General features: G+C 35.8%; 1 protein-coding gene across 14 annotated transcripts in view; it reads left to right on the forward strand.

The window, feature by feature from the left end:
• The window catches only part of CaMKII (Calcium/calmodulin-dependent protein kinase II), a 394,054-nt gene that overhangs the window by 294,500 nt on the left and 84,117 nt on the right, over positions 1 to 15,437 (forward strand). For 10 of the 14 annotated variants that reach the window (XM_083131299.1, XM_083131300.1, XM_083131303.1 and 7 more), the window contains exon 11: positions 1,165 to 1,225. In XM_083131299.1, coding sequence (XP_082987425.1) covers positions 1,165 to 1,225 — 61 coding nt within the window. The remainder of the gene's footprint in view (positions 1 to 1,164; positions 1,226 to 15,437) is intronic. The other 4 variants (XM_083131301.1, XM_083131308.1, XM_083131311.1 and 1 more) reach the window with 1 other exon arrangement.

The raw sequence follows: 15,437 nt of genomic DNA on the forward strand, positions 1-15,437 counted from the left end.
TAATGTCTTTTATTGGGAAGGAAATTCGTGTATATTTGTGAATAAATGGCAAGAGAAGCTGAATTGAAATAATCTTAAATATCTCGTGCAATAGTTAAATTAAAAAGTAGTTTAAATCATGGTAATTTTTTTTTTTTTTTAATCGCATGCCCTTAAACAATGTGTTTAAAATGCTCAAACCTACTCATCAACTTAATTTTTCTCTCTGTATGACTGTTTGTAAAGAACTCTTCAGTTGTTCTCTATGCCAATGCTTTGCTTTGTTTTACTTCCCACTCATTTTGGACATTGTAATCAGATGTTGCTCTTTATTCTTGTTAGGTGCGATTGATTTTAAACATGCGAGTTAGTAATGATAGAAATTTTGCGTTATCAAGACAATGAAGTTCTATTTTGCAGTAGATAGTGCATGTTTAGATTGTATTTGTTTCTAAGCGACCAGTATCATCCCAAATCTGAGTGGGAGGGTGGTAATTAAAAAAAAAATACCTTCAGGAGTTGGATGGGGTTGGTGAGAGTAAGTGTGTGTGTTTGTGTGTGTGATGGGAGGTAGGGTAGACTACAATTGTTATTTATTCTTAATGCTTATACGATTTCACAAAGATTTTTTTTTACCTTCCTGATGGTATAGTCACCTTGTAATCGAGGGGTACTGGTTTTGTTACCCACAGGAAGCATGTACTGGTTCGGATCCCACTTTAGACTGTAGTTCCAGTCCCGATTGGCCTGTCTGTGCATAAGGTGGGCTTAAAACATACTTAAACTTGCATTTTGGAAGACATCTCTTAAGGAAAGTATAGTGGAACCTCGATTTTACGTTTCTCAGGGAACCAGGTTGAAAAAACTTAAAATACGGGAAAATGGAAAATTGTGGAAAATTTTACAGCATTTTGCTATGTTTGGACAATCAAGATTGAATGCATAATGTGGGAAAATGTAAAATCGGGGTTTCATTGTATATCAATTTCCCCCTTTTCATTTAGATATTATATTTCCTCTATTTATAAGGTATGGGGAGAGGGGGATTAACTGATGATTAGTTCATGGGAGAAGGGGGGAAAATCCCAAAAACTAGTAATGTTGATGATGTTTCTGTTTGATATTGAAATATTGACTATGAATTCTTAAATTTGAGTTAACATGCATTATTGTTTACTTCCACAGGGTGCAATCTTAACTACGATGTTAGCAACACGCAACTTTTCCAGTAAGTATGATGGTCATGGTAAGTACCTCCAGCCCCTCAATGCACCAGGTACATCACGAGTGGAGTCAGCTACATGAAGACTCAATGTTGATGTAGAACATTGGGCACTTACTTGTATGTGCAAGTCTTCGTAGTTTGTAATTAATAGTCCTTTATTGATCTTTCCTTCTCCTTGATTCGTGAAATATTCCGAAGGCACTTTTATTTTCTTCACCAGATGTGTCTCAAAAGAATTGCATACAGATTATACAGGGTGATTCAAAAAGGACTTTACAACTTTGAAAGCATATAGAAATTTATTTAGATAACTTACAGAGTCAGTTAAGGTGCCATTGCAAAGCAAAACACATCAAGTTTGTCATACAACATTCATGTTGGGTCGATGTGGCTACCATTTGTAATATTTTTAATGTGGCATACATCCCACCTGAAGTCGATTACATTCCAGACTTTCACCACTAAGTCAGGCGTCACTTCTGCAGCTGCGGCGTTAATTCGAAGTCTCAGCTCAGCAAGCTCAGCAGGTAAAGGTGTTACAAAAATCCGATCTTTAATAAAACCCCACAAGTAAAAATGTAGCAGAGCACAAATCTGGGGAGTGAGGTGGCCATGCAACCAGTCTCAATGAAGGTTTGGTGCCAACAGTAAATTGTAGGCCTACTAGGAGGCCTCACCTTACAATACTCCGAATGAAACTTACGTTGCACTGCAGTTGCTGATTGAGTCTCGTGAAACTAAAACACACAGCGATCACGTTCCGCACCAGTAAAAGTAGTCATTTTCAAGAACAATGCTGACAGCGCTACTGGTGGGTGAGTTCGGTACTAATGGACTACGTGAGTCAAAACTTGAAGTGTTTTGCTTTGCAATGGCACCTCAACCCACTCTGTAAGTTATCTGAATAAATTTCTATATGCTTTCAAAGTTGTAAAGTCCTTTTTGAATCACCCTTTATAGTAGAATTGGCTTTCCTGATACTTAATTTCTGAGAATATTCTTGTAGAAACTTCAGTTGAAAAAGTAAATTTCCTAGCAAGAATACAAGGGTATTACATCCTTGCCTAAAATAAATTATTAAAGGTTTCTTTGCTTACCATGATTTATTTCCAAAATTTCTTACAAACAAACATAAACCCAGAAAGTTTTGGTATATGTCTAGTACACTTCGACATGTACACCATTGGTAGCACGGCAAATGTCTAAATGTCATTCTACTTCGGCAGATATATTCTCTAGCATTTGTGGCATCACATTGTTGATTGCAGCAGGATTTCTTTCATGTAAGTCTGGCAAATCTTGAGCCTTTGTACATACACCTGCTCCTTACAAGCCCACAAGAAAAAGTTGGGCACAGTAAGGTCCAGTGACTGTGGTGACCATGTCATGAACCGTAATCCTCACCCAATCCACCCTGCGTTGAACTGGTCATATAAGAAACTTTGGACTTCCTGTAACATGTCCATGTAATTTTCTGCATTTACAGTGTGCTCGGAGACATGACCACACCACACATTACATTTGTGGGTACTCTGCAGTTTGAATGAGTCTGACTCCTGCACATGTGCAACCTATCACAGCCCGTTGCCTCTAAAACTTTCACAGTTACTCTTCACAATGATATCAACTTTCTGTCATTCGAACTAATTGTTTCAATGTTACGAATGTTTCTTTTATTATTATCCTATGTGGAATGCACTGTATTTCTTGCTTAGTGTAAAAAAGCCTTTATATTGATGTGTTCAATTTATCCACATAGACAAAGTTCAGTGCAAGGTTCATGCCTCTATCACTTTTTGTACAATAAATTATAACAAAAGTACGGGGTTCGATCCTTTAAGTTGGTGTGGCATTTTATGTTGAATAAAAAAACCTGAAACAAAAGATCTGAAATGCATATACGTAAAAATCATGCAGTTGTGGGTGTTCGAGCTAGACGGTCCAGGTTCCGGCCAAAGATTACAGACTATTACATTCTATAGTCTTTGGTCTTGCGACACATGCCAGTTGTAAATTTGGAAACATCAGAACTCGAGGATTCAATACACTTATTATGTAGTAGGACAAATAGTACTTTCAATGCATATGACTTACGTGAACATTGTATACATTATGGTTCTGTGGAACAGTTAAATATCGGAGTGCAAGGTCTCCAACAGACACCGATTGGGAACAGGTGTGGATCTCCACCTGCTGATAGGTAGCGTCATACACAGAAAAGAAACAATTGTTTAAATTATATTGCCAATATGTTCTTTCTTACCAAGATTACCATCCATGTTGAATGTTTAAGTTCAGTCCTGAATTATAAGTAGATACACTGTTAATAAACTGCTTCACGATAAAGATCACACGCTAGGCGTTGTAAATATAAAGAGTCTACATAGAACTGTTTAACTTTAGACAAAAGTTGGCAAGGAACTCTCTGACAAACTAGCGGTAACGATCGGCGAGAACTCTCTATAAAAGTGTATTGAGAACTGCATAACTTTGGGTAAAAAGTTCCTAAGACCGATAACTGTGCCGAAAGAAGATCATTGCCCACTGTCTGTATAACTAGCAGTAAAGATTTGCGAGAACTGTTTATAAAAATGTACCGGGCACTGTCTTTAAAATTCTTCCATATTCACTACCACCAAGTTTGCTGGTATCTTCCGACCAAGGGTGGATTGTGCTCCTCTCCCATTGGTCACTTCACTATAGTTCCGTGGGTGTTTCATGAGTAAATCTTGGGTCTTTACGACCAAAACACTGGCTGTGGGAAGTGATTAAAATATTTGCTTCAATATGAACCACACTGCCGTAAATTCCTTTAACTCTGAACATTTCAATCTCTGCTTGGTGCCTTAATGTCACGAGGGTGAAAACTTATGTCGTCTCGATACTGAAGGTCAGTAAGTGAAGATCTCTCATATCGCTTACATTGTCACTGATATATTCAGGACCCTGCCTTGTCGTCTGCAGTTCATATTTTATGGAGATGTGTTTCATGTGTTTAAATGCCTCTGTGTGGGTTTGTTTACCTCGAAGCAGCTGGCTAGTCTCACAGGAGCAAGGGTTTCCTTTGAATCTTGCCATCTCCAATGATTGAACATCTGCACTGTGCGAAATTTATGTTTGTTGCAGCCCCTCTTGAGTCCGAATCTTCCTGTGGGAAAACTTCAACAGGTAGACACCAAAACTAAGTTAAAATATTTAAAACTTTATTTTGTTCTCCCTTTTGAGACATTTTAGCCATATATAGGCACTAATACTCAACATAGGCAATTTTAGGCACAATAGAATTTACATACAATGATTCTAGTACCCTGAAACATACTTACATTCTGTAAGCCTACAAATCTATTTATAGGAAGAAAATAGGCATTTAGGTCAGAATGTAGGCTCTACTTTAACATATTCTCTGCACGCTACATGCTGTTTTGTATTGCTGCTGCAGTTGAATTTGTTTCTTATGTTGCAAGGAGATGGCATTAGTGTCCACATATCTAATAGTTAGATGCAGTATGGCTAAAAGAGACAAAACTATGAAAGATACAAGTTGTCAAAATTATGAGGAAACCAGAGGTTAGCTTGCTGTTCGCTGGTAAAATGCTGGCATGAATTTCAAAGGCCCAGGTTTGAGCATTGGTTGAATCAGAAGTTTCACTTCGCTTCTCAACAAATTGAAATATAAATGTGTTCATGCTTGTGAATTATAATTCAACAAGAAAATTAGAATTTGTAGTCACAGCATAACAGTGTGCATAGATTTTGTTCTGCATTATAGAATCATGCATGAAGACAGGACATAGTACAATCGTTTGGTCATCATCTTCAACCATGAGAGTTTAGGAGGAAGGGGGGCATCAGCCCCCCTCATGCCCCCTGGAAAATGAATATCCAGCTTAAAAATTTTTATTTGACACACACAATTTAATTTCAGTCACAAATTTTCATTAAGTATTGGTATAAAGTACTGATAAGTACAAGTAAGACTGATACAGGTCATCACAGAAATGTGGTAACTTCAAACTGAAACCTTTTGCAATTATCCACATTCATCTTAAAATTAGTAGTACTATTACTAAGAATTTTTGTGTCATCAGTGGCTGAAATTCTTCAATTTAAATTTAATTTGTGGAGAAGACCTGTTTTGGAAAAGAAATGCCGTGCCTTCTCCCCTATCTGGGAATAATCCTGTGAATGTCCATGCATCGAACAACATTTTTGTTTTGTTACGTTGCTGCCAAAATGCATTATGAATATATGATGATAAGTGTGTGATGCAACTGTATCAGGATCATTTTACAAAATATCTGCATTTCTTTTGAAAATTCTATCTGGTGAAGATTACACTAATGATGTCACATAAAAAGAAACTCAAAATAAATGTAGCTCTAAATGTAAATAATTATTATGTGCAAATATATGTGTGAAAACTACTGTTGTTAATTTGTGATAGTATTGAACTGTTAATGCTTGGAAGAGGATAATATATTAATATGCTATCATCTTTCAATGTTAGCATTAATCTCATAAATCCTATGCTCATTATAATTCATATTTCATTATCATTTCCATTTCAAAATACGTATTTTAATTTTGATATGGGCTTCATAATTTGTAGTACACATAAAAATTACTAATTTCTTCTCTGTTAAACCCTTTGCAAGATATTAGGGAGGAAGCGCACTTCATAGTTTGTAGTAATATATAACTTTCGTGTATAAATTATTTGAATACAAATTGATCAAAAACTAGTTTCAAATTTATCACATGGTAAAATGCAAATTAACATTTTATGTAGAAGACATATTTAGTGTAACACAGATTTTCATATTAAGAAACTCAGGTGCTTAATCCAATAAGCCGTTTCGCATAAGTTGCGAAAGATAAGTTTGATGTGAAATTTTTATAAATTTAACTCTGTAAGAATTAACATCTCAATTCTGAATATAGTGGAGATATTGTGTGTGTGTAGATATATATATGTGATCTTTTAGACAAATATGTTTGGATGTCACAACATTTTCAGTTTCTTACCAGCTATACATCCTACAAGTATAATAGATGTTTGATTGCACAGAGATTGCATGTTCAGTTCTGAGTAGTGTGAGAATAAGACAGAATGGTTTAAACCACCAAATAAAAGTACTAACAAATTCACAGTAAAGTTCAACTCACCCTCATGTTTGAAAAGTTTATAGCTTTGCATTCAGGGTTTCATAAGATAATAACTATCAGGGGTGCCCACAGGTTGATTTCATGATGCCCCTGCGTCATGGGAATTTTTTTTTGGGGGGGGACAAAATTTTATACCAATTCTATATATCTTCACACAAAAATGGGGGGATCGTATCGTTTGCTTGACTTGTTATTGATTTTTAGTTTTGGTTATTATGTATAATTTTTCTACCTACCTGTGGGTGATCGTGGCGATAGGGTTGAAATGAAACACCACCTCTTATGCCTATAGAATAGGTTTGGATGAAGGGAAGGGCTTGGTATTCGCATTAATAAAAGGTTAGTCGAGCTGACAAACTGTGCAGAATAAGGTTGTAAGTATCTAAAGTAAACACATATTCCTTAAATATGTCTGTATTATACAGTGATGCAACCACAGGGGGGCAGGGGGTCATTGCCTCCCCCCCCCCAACCTTCGACGGAAGTTAATTCTAGGGTAGCAAGGGGGGACAAACATTGATGGCCAAGGGCACCTGCAGGGGGCATAGAGGAGCAATTACCCCCTTCGATTTCAAATTTTATTCAAATGAAAATTCATTTTGTAAAATGTTTGCTTGCTTCACTCGGATTATCTGGTTTTCTTGTTTTCGTCAAGTTTAGCTAGGGACGGCGGGAGTCGGCAATGGGCGTCGAATGATCTTAAAAAAAGGTGTAAAAGAGAGAATGTCATGGTGTTCAGTGAAATTATTTGCACTAAATCAATATTGTCTCTACCTTTGGGGGGGGGGGGGGGGATGGTCACTCCTGGTAACTATCACATCAATATCGAGCAGTCAAAGATTGTAAGTCCTGGTAGTGATGATTACAAAACTACCAAATTCTTTGCTGTAGTAGTGCAGTTATTGTTAATATTGACGAGGGTAATTTCTTGTTTTTAAAGCTAAATTCATTCTTTACCGTGTCTTTCTTTTTATTTCATTAAAATAAAAGGGGGAAATAAATAAGAATATTGACTGAATATATAGTATGAAAAGTAACAGTTTTCAATAGCTTAATTTACTCTCTATTATTAGTGCACTTCCAAAGTTTTGCAATTTCTCAGATTCTTATTGTGCAGTGTTTTCTTTATGTAAAAAGTGCCAAAAAAGTGAGAAAAATTACAATCACTTATCAGCTGAAATAGAGAAAACATATTATTCTATTTTTTTTAATCTGAAGCAAGTCCATGTTAAAATTATTTCCATTGTGTTCTATAATAATTAGTGCACTTAAATAATAAGTACTGTAACATATGTATTAAGTAGTGTGTAACTTAAGCACATAAATCACTTCATAAACATATTGGTACTTCATGACAAATGCAACCTAAATCCTATCTCCATCCACCTCATCATCATCATCATTTTAGAAGATTGTGCATTTTCTGCTATAAGGTACAATATAAATGTTGAATCATGTTATTTTCTTGTTCGAAAAGTGCCCTGTTCTTGTCACCTGGGTGGTCATTATTACTGACTCCATAGGAAAACTACCTGGAATGTAAATATATTTATATGCACTTCTGTGTGTCAGCAGCCTTCATTACTCTGTCCTTCTGCTGTGGTAATAACGAGTATTATTGGTAGCTCAATGAATGGATGTTTAAAAAGAATAGCAAGTAAACAAGCCGAAGTTGCGTTTCGATGTTTTGTTGTGTGTGTTGTGTGCAGCACAATTGTGAGACACAATGCCAAGTTTGGCAACACTGTAGACTTTTGCAAGTAGATTTTTTTTGTAGTATGTGAAAGTAGTGAAGTGTAGACTGGCTGCATTTCATGCAAAGTCGTGAATGGAGAAGAATGCTGTAGCTTTCTAGGTGTACAAAGAGTGTCTTAGTGCCATACTGTCTCCTTCTTCTTTACATGTCTAAAACTGTAAATACGTAAAATATGTCTAAAATCTATCAATGTTTAATAATGTCAATTTCTAATGCGGATGCAATCTTAAAAATTGGTAATAAATACCTTTTATATTGCTGCATGCAGTCACCACTGTGGAGGCCATGTTTCAGTTTTCAAGGGCCTACCCAATGGCGTAGTGATAACGTCATCGCCATCATCATCGTAATCAAGGGGTCCTGGGTTTGATATTTGGTAGTTCGGATCTCTTTAAAATGTAGGGCCAGTCTCGATTAGCTTTTCTGTTCATAAAGTGGATGTAGAAACTAAACCAATATCTTTTAATCAAGGAATCCTTGGTTCGGTAGCTGGTGGAGGCACATAATGATTCAAATGACACTTTAAAATGTAGGTCCAGTCCTGATTAGCCTTTCTGTACATAAAGTGGACTGAAAAACAAATGATACCAATACTCTTAATCGAGGGATCCTGGGTTCTATACCTGGCAGAGGCACATAGTGGTTCATATTTCACAGTTCCGATTATCCTATCTGTGCATAAAGTGGACTTAAAACAAGAACTCATACTTCAATTCTCAGGGTGGATGATATGAGGTGGGACTCACCAAGCCTCTCATTCAGTGCGTATCTGCTGGGGCTGGTTTCTCTACCACCAGAAAATGGCTATGAGATACTGTTCCAATCAATAATGTGCCAGAAGCATAGATAGAACACAGTACGTATTTGTGTTTATTATACACCATAAATAAAAGTAACTGATCCAATGAACTTTGTGGAACCTGCTATATTGTTACTTTTGTGATGTTCCAGTTAAGAAGCCCTCATAACAGAAGCCCTCATCACAGTCTTTTTTTTTGGGGGGGGGGGAGGGTGTGCACATGATGAAATATACTGCACATGTTACTGTCCATTTTAATTTCGTAATAAATGGTGTTTTATATTAAAGATGGACTGATGAAATTTGAACCAATAGCAACAAAGTACTGATATAAAATTTACTAACACCAATAACCGATATTCTTCTGATCTGACTTAAATTGCAGATGATTCTTGAAGATGACTGCAGTGGGTTTTGCTTTCAAAAAATAAATTACATACTTGGACATTTGCTTTATAAAACCGAGACTTCTCCGTGTAAAAAATCAATGAATAACTGTAGCATAATAAAAATGTGCAGAGGATATAACATAATCCCTCATGAGTATCTAGCACCTGGCATGACGTATTTGGTGCGTGCATGGCCCTTGCAGTGAACGTGACAGCAAGCAATGTGTCTGTAGTTGTGGAGCAGGAGTGCATAATCAGATTTCTTGTGAAGGAGAACCTTAAACCAGCTGAAATTTTGATAAGATTGCAAACACAATATGGGGAGCAAATGATATCATAGGCAAGAGTGTACAAATGATGTCAATAGTTTGGTGAATGAATGATAGTTGGTGACGAATGAACTCCATTGACATGAATTAATGCCATCGTTGAAGAGTCTTATACAACATGGCATTAGCAAGAGACCTGGAATATTTTCAGGAAATATTCTTCAATGACAATGCCCGGCTCCACAGCCAATTTGACAGCAACAACTATTGCCTACATGCACTGTGGCATTTTTCACCATACCTCTATAATCCTGGCTTACACCCCAGTGATTATCGGTTGTTTGGACCTCTTAATGAGCATCTGAGAGGAAAGAAATTGGAGACAGATGAAGCACCGAAGAAAAATGTCCTGCAGTGGCTACAACAGCAAATCAATTTTTCCTATGCCAAAAGAAATCAGGAAACTTCCTCGTAGATGGCAGAGGTCCCTGGAAACATACAGGGAATACTTTGAAACACTGACATAGTGCTGCAGCAACAGCTTTTCGCTTGAGTGCCTAAAATTTTGCGCAGATGATGCTAGATGTGGAATTCTTCACTCACCATGGCATCATGAGCAAATAACACTCGACCAGGCAAAATGAATGGCATACACTTGAAGTCCAGTAATATATGTATAACAGTCATTGGACTGTGGTAGTGGGTCCTACAATGTGAAGCGTGAAGCAAGAGATGCAGTGAAATTAAAACTTAAGTAAATGTAGTCATCATATCCATGCTAAAATGTAGTTTAGTCTCTCTTACTAATACACAGTGACATATGAAAATGAAATAGATGATTGTGGGCTGAAACTACCAGGGTGGATATTTTACATGTAGGTGTCTGTGATTATTGCCACATTAAAATTATATTTGGTTGATTTACATTCGAAGGGGGGGAGACTCAAAAAAGTGAGTGAAAATTGTCCCATGTAGGACTTAAAATTCTAACTTGGTCCATGTCGGACTTTACATTTTCTCTGTAGAAATAAATATCTCGGTTAAACATTCCCCATGGCTAATATAGTGCAAGAATACTATGGCCACACAGTATTCAGTTCCTGAAACTTTTGTTTCTAATTAACAAAGTGCAGGTTACTGGTAGAATCTTGAATGTCTTGTAACCATTTCCTCTCGGGCATGCAAGGCTGCAAGGGCTGACCTGAGAAACCACCCACACTTCCATGTAATACACCTTGGTAACTGCAGTTTTACAGGTCAACGAGGCTCTGGCACCTGCAGTCACAGACAGTATGTGGGGTTGTTTGTTGGTCCATATTTCCCGTTATGTTTGCTGAGCTCCCCTTTACAGCCACAGTCTTTAACTAGGGCATGGACATTTTATCATCGGAGATAGTATAGTTTTGGTTCTTCTCACTGCATTGTTTTTAAAAATTTAGTGAGGAAGTATTTAACAAACATATTTTATTTCCTTGTTCTCACTTTTGTTTTAGCTAAGGGGCTTATCACCGTATTGTGTGATGGTCAAAACTAGCCTTTGTGCTGATGTGCCCAAAATATAAAAATCTTATGTTGGTCAATGCAAATTAAGCATTATGCATAACAACCTTTTTCTTTTTTAATTCAGTGAAATTCAAATTTTATATATTTTTAATGCACAGTGCAGAAATCAGAATGCCTTTCCCCCCAATATTTTCTATACACTTACAGACTTTGGGAAGTTACATATACCAAGTAAGATACAACACAAATATACACATTAGTGGAGAAATAGCTAAAAGAAAATAGCACTTGGAAGTAGAGGGATCATAAACTTATTAAACCCTAAATTTCATGGTTTGTAATTTGAATACTGTAAGGGATATTACCACTGGGTTCATTTATGCTGGAGAATCCTTCATTTCTCACTAGTTTTATAAAAAGAGGACTGACTATCTTTCATATTTTTCACATAATAAAAACACTGATGTCTTGTGTTCCATGTAAATTTTTCTTCTTTTCTTGCGTGCACTCTCTGACTTTAGAGTCAGCTGCTATTGTAGTTATTGTTGATCACTGTGTATGCAAGGCCTTGGTCTTTATTTTGTTTACAAGAAATTGTAAGTACTCATCTTTGAGGTTTTCATCAACAACATATTACAAAGCTTCATTAAATTCTGATCAAATTGTGAATGTTACTAAACTTTGATTTACAAATAATGTTCCTTCTGTTGTAAAACTCTTGCAAAACACAAAACATCATGCATTCAGTGGAAAACCAGATATATATATATATATATATATTTGTTTACAGAGAATTTATTGGAAACAATGTAATGATTGCTTATCACTCTTCAACATAGTCCGCTTCTAGTTCAATGCACTTACTCTAACATGTGAGAAGTGTGTAGGTACCGTGGAAAAATAATTCTTTCAGACTGGATGCCTGACTGAGCCTCATGACATCCACTCAGCACATCCTTCAGTAAACTGAAGATGTGGAAATGCAATGGTGCAAGGTCGGGTGAGTATGGAGGGTGTGGGATGCACTCAAGCTACAGCTTCTCAATAGTCGACAGTGTTGTTCTGGCAGTATGTGGCCTGCCTTTGTCATAGAAGAGACACACTCCTGCTGTCAACAACCCACATTGTTTGTGGCAAATGTCAGGCTTCAGATTTTCTCTCGGAAGGTTTGAATAGGTGACACTTGTCACAGTGCTCTAAGATCAGCCCCTTGTGATCCCAAAATAAAGTCAACATGAATTTACCTGCAGACCTCTGCACCCACAACTTTTTCAGTTATGGAGACTATGTCTGGTGCCACTTCATGCTTTGTCGCTTTTGTGCTGACTTTAGGAAATATATCCAGTTCTCATCCTCAATACACTGCAGAAATGCTTTTCAATCAGCCTCATACTGATGCAGAAGCTCTTGGTAAGCATCAACCAGTGTTTCATTTTAGGTGTCTGTTACTTAGGTGTACCCATCTTGCACATACTTTTTGGAACTGTAGCTCACTTTAAATGATGTGATGGGCTTATCCCACACTGCTATCCAATACTGATGCCATCTTCTTGAATATGGCATGTCAATTTTCCTGTACCATGTTCTTCACAGCTGCAATGTTCTCTTCAGTGACTGCCATGAATGCTGGATCTGGGAGAGGACAATCCTCCACACTAGTCATGCAGTTCTTGAACTTCTCAGTCCATTCATATGCTTGTGTCCAGCTCATACACCTGTGACCATATTGTTGTTACAAGCATAAAAACACAGTGTTTTGTTTTGACGTTTCAGGAGAACACACGCTCCCTGCATCAAAATATCTATGTACTCCAGCACAATTACATCACATCAGTCTACCAGAATTTTCTTGAGAATATTCAAAGAATTAATTAAGAGATAATCATAATATTAAAATCACTGTCATTTAATTATGAAATTCACTTACCACAGAATATTGGTGGAATATTAAATAATATAATTAGACTTTGTGAAGGTGTCTTGCTGGATTTTTGTGGACTCTCGGAGATACCTGGATTTTGAAGTATTGACCGGTGTTGGTGATAGAATTTGAATGTACATGTTCCGATACTAAAATTACTGGTGCATTTCCGCATTGTAAACTGTGAACTAAGTACATAAAATAAAATAAAATGTATCCTTGGTTATGCACTCACAAGTATTACCATTTTCTCTGATCTTAGGAGGAGTGAAGATTTTCTTTTAACTGCTTCATGCGATAAAACAGAAATATAAATGATGATTATATGCATGGATTAAACAGAATATCCTTCACTTTAACAATCATTAAAAATGAGAAAATTCCATTAATATGCAGACAGAACAGAACGACAGAGAAAATGAAGTTGAAACACAGTGCATATAAATGAGGGTTGGAGGTTTGTGTAATAAAGGTCAGCTAGGTGGAATATGGACATATTTATACATATTTTAATTGAAAATTAAGACAATATGCAAATTTAAAATTGTAGTGTTCCACCTAACTGGCCACATGATATAAATATGTTTTCTGCATGAATTTTATACAACTATTCATCATTAATCGTATATATATAATATAATTTCAATAAACTTATAAAGGCATTTATTGTATTAATGCTGTCTAGTAGACATTATTCCTTATAATTAAAAAAAATTGCTACATAATGCATCTTTCTAACATTGTTGTGGTAAATGTTTACAGGAATACATTGATTTTTTCTTTGCTCTGAACGAAATGAAGAGAACAGTTTTTTTGTGGAGCGTGTCTGTGTGATTGTAGATTTTTTGAAAGTAGCAGAGATTTTTGAAGAAAAAAAACTGTCTTTTTTATTATTATTGTATAGATGCACCCTCCCTAGAAACCTTCTCTAATTTTAAGGAATGCATTGTGACCTTAACAGCAATTAGTCACACATTTTTTAATAAATGCCTGCCACTTTGGTAGTGAGTAGAATGCTTTGATTGGTAGATGTAGCTTTAATGTTGCTCTTGTTTATCTCTTTGTTGCCATGGTAACTGGTTAACTGATGTAACTACCATCTACCTCCAGAAAGTGGTAAGATCACGTTCACACACACAAAGTTGTGAACCTGTTGCATGGATGTTCTTTTTTCTCTGTATTTAATCTTTCTCACTGTCCTTAACTTTTTCTTGTGCAATTTGTTGTCACCATGTTCTATATGTTTGTTCGAATTACTATGAATGTTTCTCTAGTTGTAAATGTAACGGTTGTTGGAATGAAAAAATAGTGAATCTCTCATGGTACAGATATAGTGTATCTGTGTTTTTCATCTAGGGCTCAGCTGGTGCGACTTTAAATCTACTAATGTATATGAGCTTGCAAAACACATTAAAATGTTGAGTTCTGTGCACTTAGTAGGAAAATTTTGCATAGAATATACTAATTTAGCAAATAGAAACCAGAATTGTGACCAACCATAACATAAATTGTAGATAAAAATATTTTTTTAAATCTTCATCTGTACTATTGGCCTAACATGAAAATGCCACATATTTTGTGGAAAATCAAGACATCATTATTGAGGTCATATTTGAAATGATATTGTTTATTTTATTCATGCAATGATAAGAGTCATAGAAGTTGTTTAATAATTAATATCTAAAGAAATAATTTCATAATTGGGAGAAGAGGAATGCGGTAGTAGATAAATACGGAGAAACTAGTACTCACTTTATCCGCAAAACTGTTTTTTTCTTCTTTGTTCCATTCATTTCAGTGGCTACTGCCACCATCCTCAGAACTTGTTGTACATGCCAAGCAACAGTACAACAAGTTCCAACGAAGGTGGTGGCAATGCCCACTGAAATGAATAGAACAAAGAAGAAAAAAAAGAGTTTTGCAGATAAAGTGAGTACTACTTTCTCCGTATTTAAAAAATTAATGATCTTATCATTATTGGAAATTTTGCCGTTCCAATGTAGCAGGTTTTCTTACATTCATACAAACAAATATTGTAATATTATTAGGGATGTGTGATGAAGTGGTATGGAAAATGGAATTTTGATGTTAAAATGGTGAATGAAACTTCAAATTTGATTTAAAAACTATAGTTATGCAAAATAAAATAAAAATGTTCTAATACTATCATCAAGTTTGTTTCTGTGTAAAGAAGTCAATTTTTCATGTGAAGTTTTTTGTTGATTTATAAACTCAGAATTTCATGTTTACAACTTTGTTTCACATTTTACACTTTATTTCATATCATTTCGTGACTTCTCATTTAGCCAAAAGGGGTAGGAACAAACGCGAAGTAAAATAAATCAAATAAATTCAATTCATTTCATGACAAAATATTGTAGGAAAGTGTAAAAAATGAACATCGTGTATAATCGTACATTCCATCAGAAA

This window comes from Lepisma saccharinum, chromosome 11, assembly GCF_977018435.1.
Source record: "Lepisma saccharinum chromosome 11, izLepSacc3.1, whole genome shotgun sequence".
NCBI classification, from domain to species: Eukaryota; Metazoa; Arthropoda; class Insecta; order Zygentoma; family Lepismatidae; genus Lepisma; species Lepisma saccharinum.